Raw genomic sequence first — 25997 nt, forward strand, 5'->3', positions numbered from 1 at the left:
ACGGGGTGTGATTGGGAGGGTGTTGCTGGCCACATTCTGGATTTTGATCAGGGTGTTGGTTATGTGGTATGTTCACTTTGTGAAAATTCAGTGAGCTTTGTACTTATATGATTTGTGCACCTTTCTATAAACTTATCCTTCAAGGAAAAAGGCTTAATTTAAAATATGCTTAGAGATCCCAAAGCAAGGATTTGTGAAGGAGTTGAAGCGTCGCTGTGGCTGAGCTGGCTTGTGAGGGGAGAGTAAATGTGGGGGAGTCACCTTTCCTGTGAGTGCTTTGAGTAAGTGGCTTCCAGAAAAGGCTTCTGTTCTGAAGGATCAGAAGGAGATGATTATTGACAAGCTCTAGCAGCCCAAGGACAAAAATCATTTGCTAGAAAATGGCTATTTTAGGAAAGTGGCAGTTAACTAGGTTTGGATTCAGAAGATCTAACACATGAATAGTCAGTAGTTTTAATTTTGATCTGCACAAATAAAGACTGACAGAAGCATTTTCCTTTCTGCTATTTTATCTTTATTGCAATAATTTCATAGCCCTTAAAAAAATTAACTGGGCTATTTAAAAAGTCAAAATGACTAGTAAATAAAAATTGAAAAAACAAACCACACCTGAGACAAAAGGCAAGAACAAGTGCAGTAACTAATTGGTTACCACAGCTGCCGGACTTGGGTGTACACCTCGGCTGCTACCTTTACAACATTCAAAGCAGAAGGGGGAACAATGTCCTCAGATGAGAGTTATTTTCCTTGCCAACAAAACTCTGAGGCACATTTCTTATCTTAAGCATTAAGGAGGCAACATTGAACGACATAATACAGCATGTCTTTAATAATGGGTGTTGTAGCAAATAGGTGAATTGAATTTACAGCTTGTGTTTCGTAGACCTTCAGGAAAGACAGAGGAGATGGTTAATTATCCAATGAATATAATGCTGAAAGGAACCAATGCTTTCACTAACCCTACCCAAGTCTTGTTCTCTGAGGAGATGCGTGGCCTTTCGGACTTTCTTGCTGCTTTTCAGAGAGTGATTTCCTGTTTGTTTCCATTGACCAGGTGCCCGGGAAGAACCCACCGTCCAGCAGGCACAGCGCCGGTCGGCTGTCTTTCTGTCCTTTAAGTCCCCAATTCCATGTCTGCCCTTGCGCTGGGAGCAGCAAAGCAAACTTCTTCCAACTGTTGCTGGAATCCCCGCCAGTAAAGTTTCCAAATGGAGCACAGATGAGGTATCTTTTATCTTCTTTGTCCGCCGGGCACCAGACACAGGAGTACTGGCTAGGGACTGGTACACATATTGAGCATATGTAGGGTTTCATCTTTTTGTGTGTGTGTGTGTGTGTGTGAAAGAGAAGATACTATTCTGAGAAAAACACCTAAAACATAAGAGGTTAAATGTTTTGAACCTGTAGCATTTAGATTCTGACTTATTTTTTTAACTGGAAATTGTGATGCTACTTTTGACAGGTTTCAGAATTCATACAGAGCTTACCTGGGTGTGAAGAACATGGAAAGGTATTTAAAGATGAAGTAAGTGTTCCACTAAACTGCAATATGTTACTTAAGGGGATCAAAGCACTGAAATGTAGTGAATGGTGACGTGTTGAATTGTCAGAGCCAGGAAAAGATAGGTTGTGTTGAAATTGATAAATTGATGCATAGTGGTCTAATAGGCAGCGTTAATCAGTTGTATCAGAATGTCTTTGTATAAGACGAGATACAAAGGAATGTTTGTAAATACTACTTTATGATGCCCCATCATGGTGACACAAGACTCCTTATTAAAAAACTCACAAAACTTAGTAGCATGCCTTTATGTAGTTCATAGCACAGAAAGGAACCAAAGAAATAAGCAACATTTCATTTTTTTAATGAAGTGAAATTAGTTTCCATTATTTTATTTTCAAACATCATACTTAACACCAAGGTTAATTCCATTTGATGCTTATAATAAATGATACTGCCATTATTGCTAAAAAACAATCCCTTCAGTCTTACACATTTCTCAGTAATGTTTATAACAACAGATAGTTATCATAGTCTACTTTGGGAAGATTATTTTATCAGTTGTTTTCAACTACCTCCCTAAAACTTCGACAAAAGGCATGATTAATAATGATGTCACCTACATTATTCTAATGAATAAAAAGGATTGTGGTTCTAGCTACACTAGAAGGAATATGCTCTTGGAGTACAGCGGGAGACCCTTTTCACTTGAGAGCTTTAAAAATCTCCTGTCATCTCCTCCAAGCCGAGCAGTCAATTATCACTCTGATTTTGGCTCCACGTCATACTGCCAGAAGGCAGAAAGTAGGTGGAAAGTAATCTCAGAAGGCTTTCTCCAACATCTGCTGTCTGCAGTTACACACATACATACCTTGTTTGCCCTATGTGTAAACCTTAACTGTTAGAAATGGCACACTTGCAGTTTCATTCCCAAAGTGTACACAAAGCTAAGAATCCAGCCAGCAGTCATCAGTGTCATTATACTATTAGATCTAATTTATGCTTTAGAGGAATGCCTGATAAAATGTACAAGGATCTGATTTTCAACAGCCTTTTCTGATTTATGTTCTTATTGCAGAAATGTTTTATCTTCTTTCTAGGCTAACTTTAACACATGAACTGCCATGCAAGTTGTATTTAACTCACGCTAGTTTTGAGCCCAGGGCCTCATGAAGCATGTGTAACTCACACGTGGGACCCGCGTGAACTATTTTTCAAGTTATGTGTAACTCATGCACAGAAAAATAGAAAATAACAAATTTTTCATTGAATTAGAATCATTTTGTTTTTGAAATTTTTATTCTGTTTTTATGATAAAACACTGCGGCCCCAAGGAAAAAAAGTTTTTTTTCTATTGTGGCAGTCAGTGTGTTAATTAGCAAATTATTCAGACTTAGAGTTTCTTTCCCTAAGTCCTAGGTATCCTCGTGGACCACTCTCAATTAATTTTCTATTCCTGAACAGACTTAGATCCACATAGGGTGATGTTACTTTTTCTTGGAAAGAGTCATTACCTTTGAAAAGGATAAAACATTTTTAAAAATAAACCTATAATCCATCTATTTTATAAGTTCTGTTTTTGATTCTGTTGATATCTATATAATCCATGTATGTTTGCTCTATTATTTAAGTAAGACTGAAATTCAAATTCAAAATAATGTGGTATGTCTTGGAATAATTTTTTTTTCATGGCATATTGCCTTTGGAGGTGCTTCTCAGGTACCAAGTATCCTCAAAGCTAGATCCTTCTTTGGAAGAGTGGAACAGTTAATGTTCTGTCTGATACATATTATTCATTCATCCTGTAAGCATTTGTTAAATGCCCACCATGTGTATGTTACTCTGTAATGCCGTGGTGAGAAGGATGATTCAAAAATAATAAAACAATCATTGCTTTCAAGTGTCTCATAAAGTCAGTGGATATTGGTTTCAAGTCCTAGAAGCAAACAGTAATACAAATCTAACTGAAGTCTTATAAATTATCTCTAAAAGGCAAAATACAGGTATTCAGATAGGCTGTTATGAGAAATCTTGACTTCTCTCGTACACACTCCACATTAATCTGTTGAAAATCCTGTTGGTTATATTTTAAAAACATGGAAGCATTCTGACTAGCGCTCTGCCTCCACCACTACCAGCCTGGTCTGGGCCACCACATTCCCCACCTGGATGAACACAATAACCTCCTAACGGGCTTCCCTGCTTCTGTTTTTGCTCCTCTCCAGTCCACTCCCAGCACAGCCAGGGGGATCCTGCTGAAACAGCAGTCAAATCATGTCACTCCTCTGTGCAGATCCTCCCAGTAGCTTCACGTCTCAGTCAGACACCTCTGTTACCTCTCCTGCCTCCTTGTTTACGCTGCCCCATGCAGTTCTGCACGCTCCTCCTTGCTGTCCTCAGATTGTCCCGGAGTGCTCCAGCTCTTCCCTCCACCTGCAGTGCTCCTCCTCTCGACGTTCATGTGGTTCAGCCCCTCTGCTCACATGCCAGCCTCTCCATTAGTCCTTCCCTGACTGCCCTGCTGGAAGGGGCCCCCTGCCACCCATCTCCCCACCCAGCTGTTTTTTCATAGCATTAATCATCTTCTGATTTACTAATTAATAGGCTTGTATATTACGTTTATTGCTCATAGTCTATCTCCCACTACTAGAGTGTAAATTCCACAAAGAGTTTTTGTTTGCTTGCTTGCTTGTTTTTGTTTTATTGGTTTTATTCTCAGCCCATGTGCCCAAGCCCAAGAAGAGTGTTTGAATATAATAGATGTTTAGTACGTTTTTATTGAGCAATACCTTTGCACTCTGAGAAAGACTCATTCAGACAAAGCACGCGTCTCTGTGATTTAGAGATGAAACATTGGAAAAGAACGAATAGTGCACAGTGGCCAGAGTGAAACGGAAGGCAAGAGCTCCTCAATTCCCAATTCTTTGTCCTTGTTTTAGGCCTTTAGCAAGACACGTAATCTCTGGAGTTATATCAGTGTATGTGCGTTACAGAAGCACACAAACAAAAAATAAGCCCAGTAATGCATTGCAGTGGTCACTGTTGTTCTTAGAATGTACTTTCTAAAATTTACTTCCTTCCAATCAAGGCTTGTCCTTACGGCCACACATCAGAGCAACCTATATGTTTTAAATAAACTGAGTTTGGCACTAACCTCAAGACCTTTTCTTTCTAGTGTAACCTCCTTATAAATAATAATCTAGCAAAAATTATCCTTCTCATCCCACGCTTAACCTCAAATCCCAGCTTCTGAATTCTCTGAATGTTCTTTTCATCAGTCATCTTTCATGTTACGTAGTCTCAGAAGGAGACTCGGTTGGCTGCTACAAGCCTTCAGCAGGGCTCAAGGTTATAATAAACCAATCAGTCTTTGTAGTGAGCTCCTTGGGAATGGGTGTGTTAGTTGACATTTGTTTTCATTAATGACTTAGAAGACTTCTGTCAGGCTGTCCATCCTGCTAAGGCCTGCCTTGGTCTCGTGAACTGTTAATAGATCTGCCTTTCTTCCTGACCTCGCTTTTTCGGAGGGCTGTCATAGCACAAGCAAATGAGACCAGAGCAAAGGTTTCCAAAAAACAATAGTATATTTCTCATACCTGCCGTTTAGCTGTGTTACACTCGGAGATTAACATTGGAATATCTTTCCTTCTAGTTAGCAAGATTTTTTTTTACTGGAGTTAGCAGACTTTTTCCCATATGATTGTTACCCGAAGTTGTGTAAGATGACTGTAGTTTTTACTGATTAAGTTCATAGGCAATTTCTATTTACACGTTTCTCATATATAGAGGGGAGAGGAAAATCCTAATAGCTGCCTAATTATATCAGCCTTTGTTTAGAGAATTGTTTGCAGAATTTAGAGTCATATTAGTTTGCTAGGGCCACCTTGACAAAGTACCACAAATTGGTGGCTTAAATGGCAGAAATTTATTGTCTCACAGTTCTAGAGGCTGGAAATCTGGAGAAGGATAGAAGTCAAGGTGTCAGCAGAGTTGCTTCCTTCCAAGGGCTGTGAGGAAAGAATCTAGCCCTTCCAGGCCTCTCTCCTTGACTTACAGATGGTGTTCCCTCTGTGGGGACTCACATTGTCATCGCTCTTTGTGTGTCTGTCTCTGTGTTCAAATTTCCCCTTTTTAGGAGGACACCAGTCATTTTGGATTAGGTGTCCACCCTACTCCCCTGTGACCTCATCTTAACTAATTATGTCTGCAACGACCCAATTTCCAAATAAGGTCACATTCCGAGGTGTTGGGAGTGAGAGCATCAACATGAATTTGGGTGGGGAAGGGGAAGCGCAGTTCAGCCCATAGCGGGCTACACTGCTGTCAAGGTCTCTGATGTACTCTAAGGCAGAGAACAAAAGTGTGTTTTACTTTTTGTTCAAAGTAGGAAAACTGAAAGAGAAGTGAATTAATTTTTTTAAGGTGGTGGGGTACCCCACGAGCTGACAGTCACGTAAAAAGTCTCTCTGTTCCTTTGCTCTGCCCACTAAACCACACATCATCTTCATAGTGTTCTATCTTTGAAACTCAAATGTATGTTTTACCTTTGAACTTATAGAAAATAGTAGCCTGTATTCTCAAGAAACATAGGCTTTTTGTCTTAAAGGAGTCTGAGAGAGAGGAGGGGTCTTTCTCATGCTTACCCAAATAGTAGAACCAGCCTAGAGTCTGCAACTCTTAACACCAGTCACACGTTCTTCCAGCTACACTGTTGATTAAATGCTTTTCCTCTGTATTTAAAGACTAATAGTGGCCACACTGTAAATAAATACTATCTTTCTGGGTTTTTTTCTTCATGATGGAAGGCTAATTTTGAAAAAAAAAAAAAAAATTGTTTCATGTAGCTGATGTATTTGCCTGAATTCTTTTATGTCCACAAACATTTGTGTACATGTTATCTTTTCTAACTTAAAAACCTACCATGGTATGAAGTGGATTTGGGCACCCCAGATTTTCCAAATTCTTCCTGACTCCACACCTTATTCGGGGCAGTCACGGTAGGCGTGAGCACTTCCATTTTCCTATGGGCTGATTTTACTTTGTTCCCAGTCCACATCTGGGTGTGGTGTTGTAGGAAAAGAAAGGTCCGTGTATCAGGAAATATTGTTGTGCACATGAACTCCTATGCGTGCCGTTTTAGTGGGCTGTGTACAAGGGAGCTGGTAATGTATCCTGGAATATTTCCTGCCGTACTATATCTGATTAATCCACATTCTTTTTTTATTCCCCTCATTTTAGCAAATTGATGGAGAAGCATTTCTACTTATGACTCAAACGGACATTGTTAAAATTATGAGTATTAAGCTCGGCCCTGCTCTCAAAATTTTCAATTCTATCCTGATGTTTAAAGCAGCAGAGAAGAATTCTCACAATGAACTTTGAAGATAGTGAATTCTGAGTACTATCAGCTTTCTGCTTTAAAGCTCATATTTTATTCAAAGCACAAGGACGGTTATAACTCCTAAGTGAGAATTCTCCAAAACTCAAAAGAGCAACACTATCGGATTATTTATATTCCTCGAGAGACAATATATATGAATTCTTATGAAAGTGCTTGAGCTTTTAACCAGGTACTGTCTAACAACAGTCATTTTTTGGTTCTGTTCACTGAGCTAAATTTATCTTTGTAAATCTTTTTGAGGCTGGGGGGTGGGGGGGAAGAGGGACTTCATTAATTATTTATGGATGGGGGCAGAGTAAGAACTTTTGGCATTTTGTAAACATTGTTGAATTCTCTTTCATGTACACTGTTTCTTTTTCAATACTTTCGGAAACCTTTTTATATAATCAAATTTCAAATTAAACCAAATTAGTCAAAACCTGGCTAAGTTTAGCCAGTGGGACTGTTATCTGTATTGTTAATTCTGTGCCATATTTTGAATTGCAACATTATGCTAAGTATAACTTTGCAAGTCATGATATTGCCTAACTGCTTGTCATAATTTGTTGAGGCTGAATAGTTGTAAAAATGACTTTTCTTTCAATCAGTGTTTTTTACTTTTGCACGCATTATGAAATGTTAAAACAAATTACTTTTCACCAGCATCTTTACTATAATTACCAAAAACATGTATATAAAAGAATGGAATCGAAAAATAAAATATATAAACATAAATAAATTAGGTAGTGTATTTGAGTGGCATCAGTCTCATGCATCGTGGTGCCCATGTGTTTACAAGAGTCAGATGGTATCAGAGGAATATGCAGTTACGTATTGGGGTGTGTTTGTGAGGATCTTGAACTATTTATGAGATGATCTTGAGCTTTTCCTCTAATTGTCATTGAAGTAACTGGGGTGCTTTACAGAGACCAAAGGCTCATTCTGTCGCTAGAAACACTAATCTGTAAAGAGCTCTGTCTCAGGTCTTGCATTGTCCTCCAAACCCAAAGGTTTTTTTCCAGGAGTGTCTAGATCGTACTGAAAAGACAAGATGTGAAGGAACAACACCGGTTGACACAAAATCCTAAATGCTCACAGATCAGAACGGTGATTTCCCAAAGCAATTAATTATTCAAGAACCTCCATTTTGGAAGGATTCCTTTTTCTGTAAAATACTTTGCCTCAATATATAAGTATACAGATGCACTTTAAATGAAAACCCTTGATTATAACTGATAGCTGGTAGTGTTTCTTTTGCAAGAATGCGTTTCTAAGGCAAAAGGTAAATTATTTTGTCAGTCTTTTGATGTACTTTCTATTTCCAGGATTGGATATTTATTTGAGGACTATTTTAAAAGTAGAAAGTAAGTTTGTAGCATGCTGTCTGAATTCTGGGGAAAGTTCCACCTCCTTTCTTAGTTGTTCTCATTTTTTCAGATGTAGGACTTCCTTTGATGTCCCCTGTTGGAAGTCTAATAGCAGTCCTTTGCATTTGTCATAATTCAAGGTAAAACAGGGTCAGTGACATCTGAAGTGTCCCATACATTTCTTTGCATGAATCTACTTAAGTTTTTTTGTTACTGTTTTTTTTTCCTTTTTTATGTTCAGAATTTGTACATTCAAGTTGCACTTGTTATATCTGATATGAATGAAATAAAATCTTAATTACAGATACTTTTTTATATATGTATGATTCTTAAGAAAGCTTGTCAAATAGAAGAGGCAGGACAAGAACAGGAACGACACCAAATGTGTGGGCATTGGATAGCTATGTAATGAATCTGTAGGATCCAGAATCGTTTGTCAGACTGTATCCCAGGATGATGTGATGTGTGATAAAAAAAAAATTAAAAAACTGTATTGTTGGGTCATGTAGGATTCATTCCCATTGGAAATCTTTTCTATTTTAAAGCATATACTGTAAGGAAAGAGGCTTTTAAATCTACTGAAAACATCCACTCACTCTAAGCGGCATGTTTTGTGTTACAGGCAAGGCATTAAGCATCCTTAGCGGGGCACAGGATCCAGTGTACCTCAAGAAGGAGAAAACATTCACCACTCCATCCCTGGGACATAGTCAGAGTGGTAGCAGAGGAAATAGGGAACCATGATGGTAGGAAGTTCCCTGAAATGAGAAACAGGCTTGGGGTAAGACAGAAGGGAGGGATGGGAAATGTGGACTTTGATAGGACCTTCCCAGTTAAAGGCATTTTTTTTTTTTAATTTAAAACACTCTACAAGTGAAACCCATCTAAATGTTGTTATTTGTCCCCTGGCTGCCATTTTACTACTTCTAGATCCAGTGGACTCAGCCCCCAAAGAAATAGGGTAGGTTAGTCAAGCAATATTGAATATTGGGTGCGAGGATTAGGTACACCATCAAAAACAGACAATAAAACGGACGTTTTTATTGAACCTGCCCTCAAGGTCAGCTCTTGTTTGTGTCGTGTTTAGAGCCAAACTTCACTGCAGTTTCTCTGGGTCCCCAACCCTGTCACTCTGCCCCAGCTAAAGGCTGTCATTAAACTTCAGCCATAGAGATGTGTCCCCTTGAAGAAAAGGATCTGTAAGAAGTTGGTAAATTCATTTGGGAGAAGAGGACAAAAAAGATATGGGGAGTAATTTGGGGAAATGAAGGTTTATAAGGAATTAAAGGTACATTCTAGAGAAAAGGAAACGGACACTATAGGAGAACTAGTTTATGCAAAGAATGACACATGCCAAATTGTTATTTACTTTGCATATCCATTTGTATGTAAGTAGTTAATGAATAGTTATTGTAGAGATAGGCAACTGTTCTTTAATTTCTTTCTTTTCCTTTTTTAGAGTCAGGGTCTTGTTCTGTTGCCTAGGCTGGAGTACAGTGGCATAATCACAGCTCACTGCAGCCTTGAGTTCCTGGGCTCAAGCAATTCTCCTGCCTCAACCTCCCGAGTAGCTGGGACTATATATAGGTGCTATCATGCCCGGCTATTTTTTTTTTTTTTTTAATTTTTTGTAGAGAGGGGATCGTGCTGTGTCATTCAGGCTGGTCTCAAACTCCTGGCCTCAAGCGATCCTCCCACCTCAGCCTCCCAAAGTGCTGGGATTACAGATTTCTTATTATCTCACTGACATCAGCATTTTAATGAACAGTCCTTATAGAGAGAAAGGTATCTAGAAAGATATTATTTCAATGATAGCATATGTTTTGCAGTATTGCCAGAGATAGGTAGGGTAAAAATATTTCTTCAATAATTTCATGTGACCTCTTTCTTCTTAAACTTTTTTTAAAAATTTAATTTGATGAAGTAATCCAGGAAATACTCATCCCATTGTGATGTAGACATTAACACTTAAATCTCTCTTCAGTCCCCAAAAGACCTGTTCTATCTTTCAAAACTAATAAGTAAGATGGATATTTTGATAGTAACATCAGAGGTACCTTAAAACTCATTTTGTAGTTTTTTCCTTGTGAAATACTTGGAAAACAGTGAAAGTGCATTGAGTTTTCTTGGACCCAAAAAGCACTTGTGCAGCCATTTGTTATGGCAGAACAAATAGGATTATAACCTGGGACTCTGGGCATAACCAGTCGGGCATGCAGAACAAGTCAGTTTGTCCCTAGGGTGGGAAGCAGTAGCAGGTGAACACAGGTCACAGACGTGAGAACCTGTGTCAGCAAGACCAGCCTGCAAAGAGGAGACCTCAAGAATGTAGCCTTCATTCTCAACAGTTGATTCAAAGAGACCAAATCTCCTAGGGCCAGGCTGGTCATCTGGGGGAGAGAGGAACTGAGGCGGAGGATGTGCTCCTTCTTGAAGTGTTCAAGTTCAAAATGTCTCCAAGCAATGTCCAGACCGAAGATGCAGCTCACAGTCCACAAATGTGTGCAGCTCCTGGGCTTTAAATCTTTCCAAAAGTGAGCACAGTGAGTCAAGTGTAAGGTCATACCCTAATCGGAAAGATGGGAGTAAATGTGAAGTATAGTGTCTTTTAAAAAACTAAGTCACCTTTGAAAGTATAACCTTGACTATGGAATTTCTGAGAACTCAAATCAAAGTACAGTAACAGCTCTTTAATTAAGTGGCATTTTATTACAGAATTTCACAAAGAACTTCATAGCTAAGTGTAAAGATAGAAGGCCTTGAAATTCATTAGCTTCTGGGATAACAAGATGATTTTCTAATACCTACCTCTTACCAGAACCGTAAATCAAAACAATGTTTTATTAAGTTCCAGCTTTCCCACAGGTAAATTCTGATACAATATTTGGCATGCTTTTAAGTGACTGGGTGTTGAAATCCTACTTCTCTTTGCTTTTCTCTCAAAGAGGGAAAATAGGGACTGTGCACGTCAAAGATCAATGTCTCTAGAAAGTTGAGGGTTTGGGACAGTCTTCTTGGACACTCAATCCCAAATACGTGAAAGGCTGCCACTAGAACCGCCAAGGCTGTGACACAGTCGTGCACCTTTGTGAGCCTCTCTTTTTCTAAATATAAAGAAAATTCACAGACCTCGATGTTGAAAGGGTTTTTAACTTCTAACACGGGCGTGGACACTTGCACCTGGAAGAAAGAATGGAGTCACTGTCATGATAAGCAAAATAGCTAAGTAATAAAACATACCTGAACTTAATCATGATAGTACAATAAATAAGCTTGTTGCAGTTTTATATATTTGTAAGGATGGCAAAACATACTTCAAAATAGACTACCATCCTGCTTTTTAATAAATTATGGTAAGAAGATGTAAAATGTCAAACCAGTGGCCGTTAACATACTGCATACCTTCTCATTCACAACGACAAAAAGGCTGGGGTCATCCCCAAAAACATCTGGGAGGAGTAAACATGTGGCCGTCATCTTCAAGTCTGTCAAAGCAAACATGTTTACAGTCAAAGTAAAAGTAAGCTTTTAGCAATTGTAAGCAAAGCTAGTATTAAAACATCTGGATTTTTTTTTTTTATTGTTACCGTCTACACAGAACAAACTAGCCTTGGATCAGTGTTTCACAACCTTTCTTAACCATATCCTTTTCTAATAAAACATTCAAAATTTCATGTCTACTCTCCAAATCATTGCCAGGAGAAGACAAGAGTTCTGTACTCTTCTGTCCATCAGCCAGGATGATTTTATTTTGCTTCACCTTGTGATTTATATCATAAAATTAACAGGTTACTAGTTCCCTAAATATAATTTTACAATATCAAGTGTACTTTTTAAATCTATACCTCTACTCCTCCCCCTATTTGAACAATTCTTCTTTTCTCACCTGTTGTCTTCCAGAATTTTTACTTATTACCAAAGCAGAGTTTTTCTCAATATCCTGAATTATACATATAACTGAGACCAGATCACCCCACCCCCTGTGTTTACTAACGTTTCAACATGTCTTCATCTGTGTACTGTTTCATTTTTTCTTGCAATGCAATATTGATTGGATTGTCCACCACTGAAAAAGATGTCAGTATATTTTCTGAATAGGATTCCAAAATGTGCCTTGTTTTCTTACAGATATCTGTTCTTGTAAGAAGTTGGAATTCTCTGAACATCTGATAAGAGAGGAAAGAAATAGATATATTAGATCACAAGAAAAGCTAATATATAGAATGTAAGGAAGTAAATAACTTTAGAATTCTATTAAGCTTTGAATGCTAGTTTAAAAAACATATTAAATATATTAGAAGCTTTAGAAGTAAAGAGTTAGGATAGGGGAGGAGAAAAAAAATGAAACCCCGAAGCAAATGGGAAAAGATAAATAATGGACATGGCAGAATTCTAAACCTGTAGAATTAAAACCTTGGATGTCGGCTCCAATGAGGATTGATTCCAAAGTATATTAGCATATGCTGACTATTTGGGTAATCCAGCTGAGATTCTAGGTCAGGGTCTTAAATTTCTTTAGGTAAACTACATTGTTATCTTTTGGCAGCATCCAACAAGAGACAAAGAAAAAACTTACTAGATTTTAGGGAGCAACCCTGGAAAAATAGCTAACCATAGTATCCTACAGGGAAAGGGGAGTACGTTAGAGACTGTAAGATCAGACGAAGGTAAACAGTGAAAAAATACATATATGTACAGGAGATTTGACTTATATGGTCAAAGCAAAATCAGTTTGCTTTAGGGAAGCCCCTGTACTCAAAACTACCTTTTTCTACCACTGCTTGAATTCTCCCCTCTTAGAGAATTCCACCACCACCCCCTTTTTTATTTTGACAGTGGCATTAACAGATGATTAGCCCCCCACACTAATATGAATTAATTTAATCATTGCTTTCCCCAAAACTATAAAGAACAGTTACATACTATCCACTGGGCCTCACTATTCCTGGAATATTTTGGTGGATCATAAATTGCCCAGAGGTTAGTTCTGAAAGTGAAGTTGTCAGAAAGCTGAAGTGCACATTCTCATAAAGGCACAGTGGCTTTGTAATCAGGCAGCTCTCAGTGGACGACTAACCTAGATTAATACCTTTAGAAAACGGTTTTCTCAGCAGGAAGACAAGAAGTGAAGCATGAAGAAGGTGATGAATATTCCGCTTTTCTGGGCCCATAACCTAAGAATTTCTTTTTAACTTTATTTTGAAATAATTTCAAGTTTACATTAAAGTGGTAGAAAAAAATAGTAAAGAGAGCTTCCAAATGCCCTTAATGCAACTTCCCCCAATTTCTGATCTACTTGAAAATAAGTTGTGGACGTGACATCCCATTAACCCTCAATACCTCATTATGTATTTCCTGAGTACAAGGACACACAAAATCAGGAAAATCTAATTTACAGATCCCAGTCAAATTTGCCAGTTGTTCTAATCATGTTCTTTAGAAGATCTAACGCAGGATCACGTGAGATTTAGATACCATGTCTTTAGTCTCCTGCCTGAAACAGCTTCTTAGTTTCCTTGACATTTTTGAAGATTCAAGACCAATTACTTTGTAGAACATTCCTCAGTCTAGGTTTGTATGATGTTTCCTCATGATTTATGCATTTTTGGCAAGAATATTGGCAGTTCTCACTGCATCAGGAACCACAAGGTGGTAATTGGCTCCAATATTGGAGATAGTAACTTTACCACTTGGTTAAGATGGAATCTGCCAGGTTTTCCCACTGTAAAGTTAATTATTAATAATATATAATAAGTATTTTATGGGGAGATACCTTGAATTTATGTAACTATCTTGCTCCTCGTGTATTAATAACTTTCTTCCACCAGATTGAACATCCATTGATGATTCTTGCCTGAATCCTGTATCACTAGGATAGTTGCCAAATGGTGACTTTTCTAATTCTATTCTTTCTAAATGTATTAGTTGGCTTTCTACTGTAGGATAGAGTGAGTGTTCTCTTCTTTCACATTTATTTACTTGTTCATTGATTTATATCAGTACAGACTAATAAATTACTATTTTACCCAAATAGTTACAAATCTGATCCTTTCATTATTTATATTAATGATCACGTCCAGATTCGGCCAGGGGGAGCCGCTTCAAGCTAACTGCTGTGTCCTCTTGACACATCCCATTAGTCCATGAATACTTTTTAAATTTCTGGCATTACACAATATTTCAGGCTCATCTTGGGTTTTTGGGAAGGGGTGTGTTTGTTTGTTTGTTTGTTGCCCCAGCCCTGTAGTCAGCTATTTCTCTAAGAGCCCTGGTTCCTGTTAATGGAGAATGGCATTTAGAAACTAAAATGTCAGCCCTGGGTGTGCTCCTTGCTCTAAACTTTCATGTAGAACAAATCTAGGAGATAATATTTGAATATACATAAAACACAGACCTACAAACATCTGTAACTTTGTATATCTATATATAAGTATTAAATATCTACATATAAATGTGAAAAAACATGCATTCACATCGATACTTTCAATTCCAATCCAACACCACAGGGCTTTTTCTAACCTTACCCTTTCCATCCTTCTAATTCTCCAACAGTGAGAAACCTGCCTCCCATTATCCTCAATGTATTTCCTTACTGGTACAAGCTCCCGTGTGTCCATGTAGTCAAACTCTCAGCTGGGAACGGTCAGGTCAGCCACAGAAAATCAGCCCCCTGTCTACAACCTCAGATTTTGTCCTACAGATTAATAACCTTAATCCTTTTTCTTTTCATTACTTGGATAATTCCTATTGATCTATCTTCAAGTTCACAGACCCTTTCTTTGCATTGTTCAATATGCTTTTAAGTTTACGCAGGGATGTTTTCATTTCAGATAAAGCTTTTTTTCCAGTTCTGAATTTCAATTTGGTTCTTTCTTTATACATATTCCATTTTCTCTGCCGAATTCACTGGTCTTGCCATGTTCCTCACCATCCTGAAGCAGCTGGCTGGACAAAATGATGGAATGGCCTATTGAAGACTCAGTTGCAGCACGAGCTAGGGCACCATACCTTGCAGGGCTGAGGCAAGGGTCCCCGGGACTGTATAAGCTCTGAATCAGCATCTAACGTATGGTGCCGTTTCTCCCACAGCCAGGACTCACGGGTCCAGGAATCAAGGGGTGGAAATGGGAGTGGCACTCCTCGTTATTACCCCTAGTGACCCACTTAGTAGGTGTCTGGATTAAACTGTGTTCCTTTAAAGGGTGTTAAATTTTGTTCTGACAGTTAAATTACTGCTCCACCCTCTGGTCCTGTCAGACTTGATTTTATCATTTGGGCAGTTCTATTTTGGTGTTTGTCCTAGTCCTAGGGGATGGTCCTGGCTCCAGCTTAGGGCATGGTTCTTGCATTGACTTTCTTAAGTGGATGCCTGAGGTGCTTCAGTGGGGGTCTCTCCACTCTAGGCCAGAATTCTAATTGTCAACACTGTGGGAAATCTCGGGGCTTAGCCAAGGCCCCCTGGGGATCCCTGTGTAGATTTCTGCACCACCCCGTCCTCCAGTGCCCTGTCCTGCAAATACCAGCTGCTTCCTCGCTCCCAAAGGCCAATCTTTTCCTGCTCAGCTAAGTGGCACCTCCCTATTCTGCTTGTCTCCCACCGTTCTGTATGACTAGCTAGAAAGTAACCCTGAAGCAGAAAGCTGAAGCGCAGCTATGTGTTTCCCTTTTATCAAGGATCAGAGTCCTGCGATGCCTGCTGTCTGCTGCCTGAAAGCAGCCGAGTCTAGTACCAACTACTCCATTATGGGGATTCTTTCATGTTTTTATTTTTTTGAGACTTTATTGGCAGGTAATTCTTATGTGCCTCACTTAAGGTTTTTTTTTTTTTCGTCTGCAGGAATCTTGATTATAATTCACTTAAGTTTTAAGAGTTGATTGTTGAAACAGTTTCTCAAGAAGGTAAAACTTATAATAGCTCAAAGGGTTTTTTGGAAAATACAGGGAAGCATTTAAATTTGTGTTTGGTATTTTCCTCCTCTCTCCTCAGCCTCCTGCTTGTCTTGCACAGCATCCAGTAGGTCCCAGTAATAAATTGCTAGTTGAGAATATCTTAGGAAGTCTAATAAAGTGGGTTTTTACATTTTTAATTTTTACGTTTGTTTTTTGAGGGAGGAGGTTCGTGAGTACGAAGGTGACGGAGGGTCAGTGCTAAGGCTAGAACCACGCCCCACCCAGCTCTTTCTCTTCGGGGCCACCGGTCTCCACCAGCTCCTAAGGGCCCATTGTTTTCACAATGGCAGTGCCAATAAGCAGTGGGAGTGGTTTGGTGCCGGAGCAACTGCCTTCCTCCAGGGATTGTTTGTTAACTGAGTATTTGTAAGTAAGGTCAAACTGGCTTTTATTTTAAGAAGCAAAACAAGGGTTTTAGAAACTGGAAATCCAAGCTGCATGGGGCTGAGTTAGGGAAGTACTTCCTGGAGAAACCAAAATTGTTTCATTCTTATGTTTAAAAGAATCACTAGACAACTCTATTCAGTAAGTACAGTCATTACAAAAACCATACTCCAATCCATATTTTGGATGTGAAGGGTGAAATACCTGAAGGAATGGGGGGAAAGCCTTACAGATGCCATAGTGAGAGACCAAGGCAAAGCACAGGGAAGGACACAGCCTTTCTTCTGGAAACTCTCTGCTTCTCACTCAGGCCACAGTGGACCTCAGTCAGAAGGGACCTCACCCCACCTTTGGTTCTTTGAAAGGCCGCTTAACGTAGTCCATGTATTAATATTTTTTTTTCCTAGAGACGGGGTCTCACTGTGTTGCCCAGGCTGGTCTCAAACTCCTGGCCTTCATTTGTATGTAAGCTGCACTCCAGTGAAGACCCCTAAGGCTGAGACATCGGAGACCAAAGCAGCCTTACCAACCATCCCCTAATCCATTCAGCATCCAGAAATCAATGTTGCATTTCTGTGTCACTCTCAGTACTCTGCTAGGCACTTTTAGAACTATTGATATTTAAAACATGCTCCCTACATTTACAGTGTATAAACTATCAGTTTGACAGGTTTTGCTTTAAAGCTATATTTTATAGGTGTGTCAGTTGGGCATACTTTTCTCATAGCCAGAGGCTGCTGGCTGTTAACCATTCCTAGCAACCTGAAGATTAAGAGAAAACAAGCAAAAGCCAAGGAAGTCTTGCTGAGAGGATTAGATAGATTAATCCATGTAAATCACTTAGAACTGTGCTGTAGCTTAGTAAGCATTCAGATGTCTGCTATTGATGTTATTATTAAAATAATACGGGCAAATTCTTATTCCAGTTTTTTGGGGGAAGAAAAGTGTAAAATGTTTCATGTTTCATTTGGTTGACTGCACCCACAGAACTCCTCTATGAAATGTGTTCTTAGGTAAAAACTTTGATGAATCTTTCATTATATACCACAGCTAAAATTATGCTAAGACCCTTGAATGGCCACCTTAAGTAAACTAAATGGAAGGGTATTTGATTTATCCACTGACCTTCATGTATTTTTAAGACCATTTTATGAGATGATTTGGGATCCTAAAGGAAATAGATTTTGAGTAAGGTTGCATTCTTAATAAACTTTCCTAGTTTTATTGTCTAAAAACATGCAAAGGGAAAATGATTCACACTGTCAAAATACCCCTAAGTAATGATCCCCTAGTATCTGCAATCTGGCCAATAACAGGGAACTCCTTAGTTCTACAGGCAGTCAGTGCCTGATGTCTGAATTTGCTTCTTGAAATTCTTGCCCAAATTGTCCTAGCTGTAGCCCCGCCTTGGGCCCTACTGAGGTTCACACTCACTGAGATTCACACCCACTGTCTTGCTATTTGTCCTGTTACTACTTCAAGAGGAAAGAGGAAAAAATCAATTTGGACACTATATTCAAAGAGAATTATAAATGAATAAGGATACCAGCTGGGCATGGTGGCTCATGTCTATAATCCTAGCACTTTGGGGAGACCAAGGCAGGAGGATTGCTTGAGCCCAGGAGTTTGAGACCAGCCTGGGCAACAGTGAGACCTCGTCTCTATTAAAAATAAAAAAACTAGCTGGTTTTGGTGGCGCATGCCTGTAGTCCCTGCTACTCAGGAGCCTGAGGCAGGAGGATCTCTTGAGCCCAGGAGTTTGAGGCTACAGTGAGCTATGATGATGCCACTGCACTCTAGCCCAGACAACAGAGCGAGACCTTATCTCAAAACAAAAAAGATACCTGGTAGGGGCACTTCAAGAAAGGAAACAGTTTAAGAATGTCCTTCGGAGGTGTTCTGCTGCCGATCATCTTTCTTCTTATTTCCAAAGTCTGGCTCATCCTCTTGTCAATTTCTGTCCAGTCCTTTTCTGTTTTCATATATTCTTGCTGGAACCAGTTAATATGTTCATCTACCTCAGAATCTAAACAAACAGCTTCTTCCTGCAAAATATTTTTAAAATATCAATGAATTCCATGTTTCAAGTGGTAGTTTGATACTTCATGAAAACTGGAATTACAGGCTGTTCTTGCACGCTCTTAATAACACACTCCTGAGGTGAGTGTACCATGTCTGGCTACACTAGGCCTTGAACGTGGTTAACAAATGAACAGTCTTGGCCGGGCATGGTGGCTCACGCCTGTAATCCTAACACTCTGGGAAGCCGAGGTGGGTGGATCGCTCGAGGTCGGGAGTTCGAGACCAGCCTGAACAAGAGTGAGACCCCGTCTCTACTAAAAGTAGAAAGAAATTATCTGGCCAACTAAAAATATATATACAAAAAATTAGCCAGGCATGGTGGCACATTCCTGTAGTCCCAGCTACTCGGGAGGCTGAGGCAGTAGGATTGCTCAAGCCCAGGAGTTTGAGGTTGCTGTGAGCTAGGCTGACGCCACAGCCCTCTAGCCTGGGCAACAGAGTGAGACTCTGTCTCAAAAAAAAAAAACAACAACAACAGATGAACAGTCTTTCATGAAAACAAATTAGATAGCTAATTACTTACTATGGAGTTATAATCTGTTCTCTTGCCAGATCTAAATGACTTACTTTAATTCCTACATTACCCTTTTATATGGAAACCTAGATTATCCAGAAGGTTCACACTTAACAGGAATGTTGTTTATTTCTATGCATTTAAGTTTTAAAAGACAAAATGTTAAGAAGAGATAAGTTTTTAAATTAAGATTTTATTATTGCTATTGTCTATTTTCTTTTTCAATGCCTTTTTATAGTTTCAGTACTATGTGCCATATAATTCAAGTTCAAAATAAGAGCAGTGGGCATTTTGTGATGCTGAATCATCAACTATCAATTATATTCACTATACATTTGGGGACATTGGGTGGGATGGGGAGGGGTGGCTAAGAAATACCTCACATAAACTTGTTGAAAATCTAAGACAATCAGCTTTGAGAAAACAAGCAAACATCTTCCTAGAAAAATTAGTTGAGAGAACACTCAGCTGAAATGCACTCAAATGAGAGTTGACTAACTGTCTAACTGACCAGAATGTGAGCAGATGTCACCTGTAAAAGATGAAAAAGATGATAAGGAACCTAAAATGCTCTTACATCAAGGCTTTTACAAACACGGTTAGGAAAGCTCCAGGAAGACCCACTTTCTATGAACACAGGACATAGATCAAGTGAACAAATTCCTAGAAAAATATAATTTATCAAAACAGATTAAATTTAATTAGAAGATAAAAGTCTTTCCCCAAAGAATATACCAAGAAGGACCTGAGAGTTTTACCAACAAAAACTACTTAACTTTTTAAAGAGTGTTCCAAATTTATGCAAATTCTTTCCAAAAAAAAAAAAAAAAGGAATACTCTCTAACTCATTCCATAAAACCTGTATGACATTGATCCGCAAACCTGAAGGAAGAGTGTAAGAGAGGAAAAGTGCAGGTCACCCTCACTCAATGAATAAAGTTGCAAATATTAGGAACAAGGAACCACTCACTTAAGTTTAACCCAGAAATGCAATGGTGGTTTGCCATTGGTAAGGGAACTAAAGTCAACTAAAAGGATATATGATTGATTTACCCTCGACATTTCACATATTATCAGACGGAATCTCAATGTTGGGGCCGCTCTTGTAGAAAGATTAGGGGCAGAAAAGAAGTAGTTTTTGAGAAATGTGGTGTGTTAATAGTTCTATGATTTACTTGGATTATCTAAATATGTGTAAATATACACTGCATTAACCAAAGATAAAAAACATGATCATTTCAAATAATGCAGAAAAAGCATTTTATAACATTCAACATGCCTCTATTATTAAAGAAAAGAACTTTTGTCAAAATAAGAGAGATTTTTAAAACCTATAAAGTTGTCTAGCAAAAACCTAGCACTAACATAATTTTTAATGGTGAAATTTTAAAAGAGTTCTCTTTAAAATAAGAAACAGGACAAAGATGCTTTATTATGCTGTTGTTTTTTTTTTTCTCTGAGACAGAGTGTCACTCTGTTGCCCAGGCTAGAGTGCCGTGGCGTCAGCCTAGCTCACAGCACCCTCAAACTCCTGGGCTCAAGCGATCTGCCTGCCTCAGCCTCCCAAGTAGCTGGGACTACAGGCATGCGCCACCATGCCCGGCTAATTTTTCTATATATATTTTTAGCTGTCCATATTATTTTTTTCTATTTTTAGTAGAGATGGGGTCTCGTTCTTGCTCAGGCTGGTCTCAAACTCCTGAGATCAAACAATCCACCTGCCTGGGCCTCCCAGAGTGCTAGGATTACAGGCGTGAGCCACCACACCCGGCCCTTTATTATGTTCTTATTCAGCCTTGTACTGGAGATTCCTAGACACAGTAGTTAAGACAAGAAAGAGAAATAAAAGGCAAAGAAATTGGAAAGATGGAAACAAAATTGTCATTATTCATAGACAAAAGGATTGTTCAAGAAAAAATTCAAAATAATGCACACATACTTTGTTATAACTGAGAGAGTTTTTCAGAGCAACTGAATATAACATCAATATTCTAAAACATGCTAACGAACTAAAAATGTAATTTTGTACAATTGCAAAAAAAACTATAAGGTACCTAGGAAGAAAACTAACAAAAGATGTGCAAGACTTTTATGGAGAAAATTATGAAATTATTGAAAAACATTAATGAGACCTAAATAAATTGAAAGGTCAACCATGTTCACAGTGAGAAAGATTCAGTATCATAAGGAAGTCACCTTTCTCCAAGTGGAGCTATTGATTCAACAATATTTCTATCAAAATCTAAAACCTATCAAAAACCAAAAAAATGTTCATCAGAACTTGAGAAGCTGATTCTAAAATGTATATGAAACATTAAAAAACTCAAGAATAACCAAGGCACTCCTAAAGAATAATAATAAGGTAGTGATGGGAAAATACCAAGACATTTTACCACCCTGAAAGTAAGAAAAGCTGGAATTCATGCAGATAGGTCACTTTAGTAGTGGAACACAGCAGAGCTTCTAGACACAGCCATGGAAACAAGAGAGATGGCATCACAAGTCCCTGGGTTGGAGAAGGACTATTTTATAAAAAGTGAAGGCATCCACATGGTTTAAGAACTTAAATGTTAAAGGCAAAACTCTGAACAGTTTTTAAAGAATGTATAGGAATATTTCTTATCACTTCAAGGTAGGAAAGGATTTCCTAAAAGCTCTGATCATAAGAGAAATGAGTGGTAAATGTTACTACATTAAAATTACAACCTTGTCCTTCTTTGTCAAAAGACACGAGAAAGACATTTAAAGGGCAAGGTACAAACTGGGAGAAAATATTACAATGGACATCATTTGTAAAGGTGTAGAATACAGAATATCGAAAGGATTTTTACAAATAAGAAAAAGGGCAACCTCATAGAAAAATAGGCAAAAGACATGAACAAACATTTTACAGAGGAGGCAACATGAATATTTCATAAATATATGAAAAGATCATCAATCTTATATATAATTAAAATGAAAATTAGAACCAAGTAAGAGACCATTTTATTCCCAATAGATTCAGGGGAGGAAGAGAAGAAATCAAATCATAACAAGTGCTGCTCAAAGAGCTTACATGGCTATAATCATCCAGGAAAATAATTTGGCACTGTCTTACAAAGTTGAATTTTTGCATACTCCACGAGCCAGCAATTCTACTCTTAAGTATAAATCCTTGAAAAAAGCTTCACACACGCACCAAGGCACACATACAAACATGACTGCAGCGGCATGGTTCATAATGACCAAAACTGGAAACAAATCAAATGTCCCTTAACAGGAGAATAGCCAAATAGACTGTGCTGCCTGTCACAATGGATTATTAAACCAACAGGAAAATGAATAAACTGCACAGCTCAGCTCAACAGCCTGGATGAATCCCAGAGACATTACATTGAGTGAAAAAAAGGAAGTTATCAAAGACAACATAAAGTTTTCTTACCATTTTGTAAGCCTCAAAGACAAGCAAAACTAAACAATATATTCCTTAAGAATTCATGCATTTGTGACAAGATCATTTATTTAAAAAACAGGTAAATGATAAACCTAAAATTCATAGTGGTTACTTCCAGAGGCCAATAGAGTCGGGAAGGCAGGCGATGGGAGACGGGAGGCACACACAGTGGTACAGGCAGTGTTGCGACCCTAAAGCTGAATGTTGGGATCTCAGTGTTCATTTTGTCTCCATAAATTACATATATGCTATATATATATATATATATACTCCTTTGTATGACTCAAATCTATAGAATGACAATTTTTTAAATAGAAAGAAAATATCCTAATTTTTTTAAAGTAAAGGAAAACATATTTTAATTATATAATCAGCTTTCCACTATTGAAATGTAGTGAAAGTTCTATAATTGCTGATCAATATCAGCGTTTAGAGACTCCCATATGCATGATGTTACTGCTTCCCCCCAAACCGTCACCCAGTCATGAATGCTGACAAAGCAAAGTTTCTCGGGAGCCTCTACCTGACTGGACTGATGGGACTGACACAATGCTGGTGAGTTGTAGTGTAGATCAAAGTGACCCTCCTTATTAGAAGGCTGCATCAGAATTTAAAATTCTCACCCTTTTAATGATTTATGTAGTGTTAGATTTGTATATTATTAGATGTATTGTTAGTGATTTATATATTATTAGAACTGGAAGGAACTTAGAAATCATCTGGTGCATGCCTCTTACTTTACTGATGAGCAAATTGAGACCTCAAAGGGAAAGTGATTTTCCCAAGCACAGAGATGACTAAGTGTGGGGCTCCTGTTCGAGGAGCCCCCCACTTCTCTAAGGAAAAGGACAGCCTTGTTCTGACAGGCTGATTTTCTTAGTAGTGCACACTGAAATGAGGGAATTAGTGGATGAGAAATGTATGAATCTTACAGAAGAGCAGCTGCAGCAAAGTCGACTGTGGGTGTCTGTCTCAGCAGGCAAAGAGTTGTGGGCATACCCAAGAAGGATTCAAAGGAGGAAGGCATGAGCGGGAAAGAGATCACTCTGGGCCAAGGAGTACATTGAAGGGGAGAGTAAAAGTCACCCATGAGATTTGTGACATCAAAGGAATCAGCATACATTAACCAGAACATTAACTTGAGTTGGATGCAGACAAATTGGATAAAGAGCTTTTGCTATGCCTCTTTTGCCACACCGGCTCTGGCAGCATAGGGCGGTCTCTGCTCCACCACAGTGGCCCGTGGCTCCCAGGGAGCTGGCTGGAATAGCAGTTCTCAGTTCTACCCAACTTTCAGTCCAAGCTGACAGCTGGAACAGAAGTATGGAGGAGAAGATTTCTAAGTTAGATTTTAATAGAAGAATGAGACTGCTTTTGGAGTAATAAGACACAGCAGGGTTAAAAATGGAGTTATAGCTTTTCTTTTCTCCCAGAAATAAATAAAAACTCGTCTTGACTTTTATTAAACATAAATTTGTTCTACATCCTGAAATCTGATTAAGTTTGCAAAGAAAGTATCTTGGTATGAAAATGAAAATTGAATTATTCTTATAAGTACATTATTAAAATCTACTTTAAAGGTACAATGCAAATAAAAGTCCCATACCTGAGATTTGGGAACTGGGGCTTCTGAACATCATCAGCAAATAACGGGTCATGTTCCCTGCTAACTGTGGTGTTCTCTAGAGTGTCATCTCACTAATGTTCTAATTTCTTGAAGGGTCTGTTTATCTGAGCTATCTAGTATGGTAGCCACTAGCCACAAATCGATTTATTTAATTTAAAAAATATTTTTATTTTATTTTATTTTTTTTAAAGAGATGAAGTCTCATTGTGTTGCCCAGGCTAGTCTCGACCTCCTGGGCTCAAGTGATCCTCCCACCTCAGTCTCCTGAGTAGCTGGGACTACAGGTGCATGCCACCATGCCCGGCTTTTTTGTGGTTTTTTTTTTTAAATTTATTTTTATTTTTTAAAGATAGCCCAAATTGGGATGTGTGCTGGAAGCACTGGAATTCAAAGATTTAGTATTCAAAAAAAAAAAAAAAGGAAAAATATCTCATTTACAATTTTTTATGATTGTGTATTGAAATGATAATATTGTGGGTATATTGGGTTAAACATAATATACTATTACTATTAATTCCACCTGCTATTTTTTACTTTTTAAATTTTTCTGCTATTAGAAAGTTAAAAATTACATATGTAGTTCATATTATATTTCTATTGGACAGTACTATTTTAGATACTCAGGGTTTCTTCATGCCACATTCCAATCATCCTCGTGTTCAATTCCTTTTTTTTTTTTTTTTTTGAGACAAAGTCTTGCTCTGTTGCCTGGGGTAGAGTGCAGTGTATGTAGCTTACTGCAACCTCAAACTCCTGGGCTGAAGCCATCCTCCTGCCTCAGCCTCCCGAGTAGCTGGGACTACAGATGTGCACCACGACGCCTAATTTTTCTATTTTTAGTAGAGACGGAGTCTCGCTATTGCACAAGCTGGTCTGGAACACCTGAGCTCAAGCAATCATGCCTCCTCAGCCTCCCAGAGTGTTAGGGTTACAGGCATGAGCTACCGTGCCTGGCCTCCTGTTCAATTCTCTTGTCATAAAATTGGCTTTGGAAATGATAGAACTTGAACAGCCTTTTAGCTTAGCATTCAGGTGCGTCTCAGTCAATCAGTGGGCAAAGTTTCACCTATGCAACCTTGCCTCAAGTTTCCAAGTGCATAGCTGACTTGTAAAACTTCACTGTATTAGTAACTTTGCCACCTGCTGATTATAGTAATTGCATTCTATCCAGAATGCAATTAACTGTCAAGATTTTTCTTCAACTTTTGCTGTCTTGTTCATTTTTGCACCATGAGAGAAACATCTGTGGAAAAGGCTATAAAAATGATTAGTATTCAGACAATAAATCATTATATGTCAGGTACAGTAAAAAACAAACAGTAAATGCCATAAGAGAAATCCACAGGAACTTAGTAAATATTCCTAACATTTGACTCTCTAGGCAGTTTTTGTACAACTTTCGATTCCATCTTATTTCTAAGAAAAAGAAAGCTAACATAGGAACTACTTTATGGTTTTCAAAGCTACGGGGTATGGATGTACCCAATAGGGTACTTCACATCAGAATGGAGAAAAATATTAGGTTTTTTCCTCTATATTTCAGACACAGAGAAATGTCCTTAAAATAAAGGTCACAATGGAGATAGTCTATTCCTAGTATTGAAGGCCAGGAAACAATTTCCAAATGAATTATCTGTAAAAATGAAAACCAGATATTTTTAATTACAACTATTTTTAAATATTAAAAATTTTTTAAATATTTTTAAATAAACATTAAAGCAAAATAATTTTCCCCTGTATTTTAAGTGTTTTTATTATA

At 38.3% G+C, this 25997-nt stretch overlaps 2 protein-coding genes across 9 annotated transcripts in view; one reads left to right on the forward strand and one right to left on the reverse strand.

Moving 5' to 3' along the window:
- Positions 1 to 8551, forward strand: part of L3MBTL3 (L3MBTL histone methyl-lysine binding protein 3) — a 105423-nt gene extending 96872 nt beyond the window's left edge. For all 8 annotated transcript variants that reach the window (XM_045544341.1, XM_045544345.1, XM_045544342.1 and 5 more), the window contains 3 exons: positions 1055 to 1224; positions 1463 to 1525; positions 6740 to 8551. In XM_045544341.1, coding sequence (XP_045400297.1) covers positions 1055 to 1224; positions 1463 to 1525; positions 6740 to 6883 — 377 coding nt within the window. In that variant the 3' untranslated portion in view covers positions 6884 to 8551. The remainder of the gene's footprint in view (positions 1 to 1054; positions 1225 to 1462; positions 1526 to 6739) is intronic.
- A 2592-nt stretch (positions 8552 to 11143) lies between these two features.
- SAMD3 (sterile alpha motif domain containing 3) overlaps positions 11144 to 25997 on the reverse strand; it is a 47117-nt gene continuing 32263 nt past the window's right edge. The window contains exons 7-10 of the mRNA XM_045542314.1: positions 18427 to 18627; positions 12243 to 12414; positions 11651 to 11733; positions 11144 to 11428 (exon numbers count right to left, since the gene is read on the reverse strand). Of these exons, the coding sequence (XP_045398270.1) occupies positions 11144 to 11428; positions 11651 to 11733; positions 12243 to 12414; positions 18427 to 18627 (741 nt within the window). The remainder of the gene's footprint in view (positions 11429 to 11650; positions 11734 to 12242; positions 12415 to 18426; positions 18628 to 25997) is intronic.

This window comes from Lemur catta, chromosome 2, assembly GCF_020740605.2.
Source record: "Lemur catta isolate mLemCat1 chromosome 2, mLemCat1.pri, whole genome shotgun sequence".
Taxonomy (NCBI): domain Eukaryota; kingdom Metazoa; phylum Chordata; class Mammalia; order Primates; family Lemuridae; genus Lemur; species Lemur catta.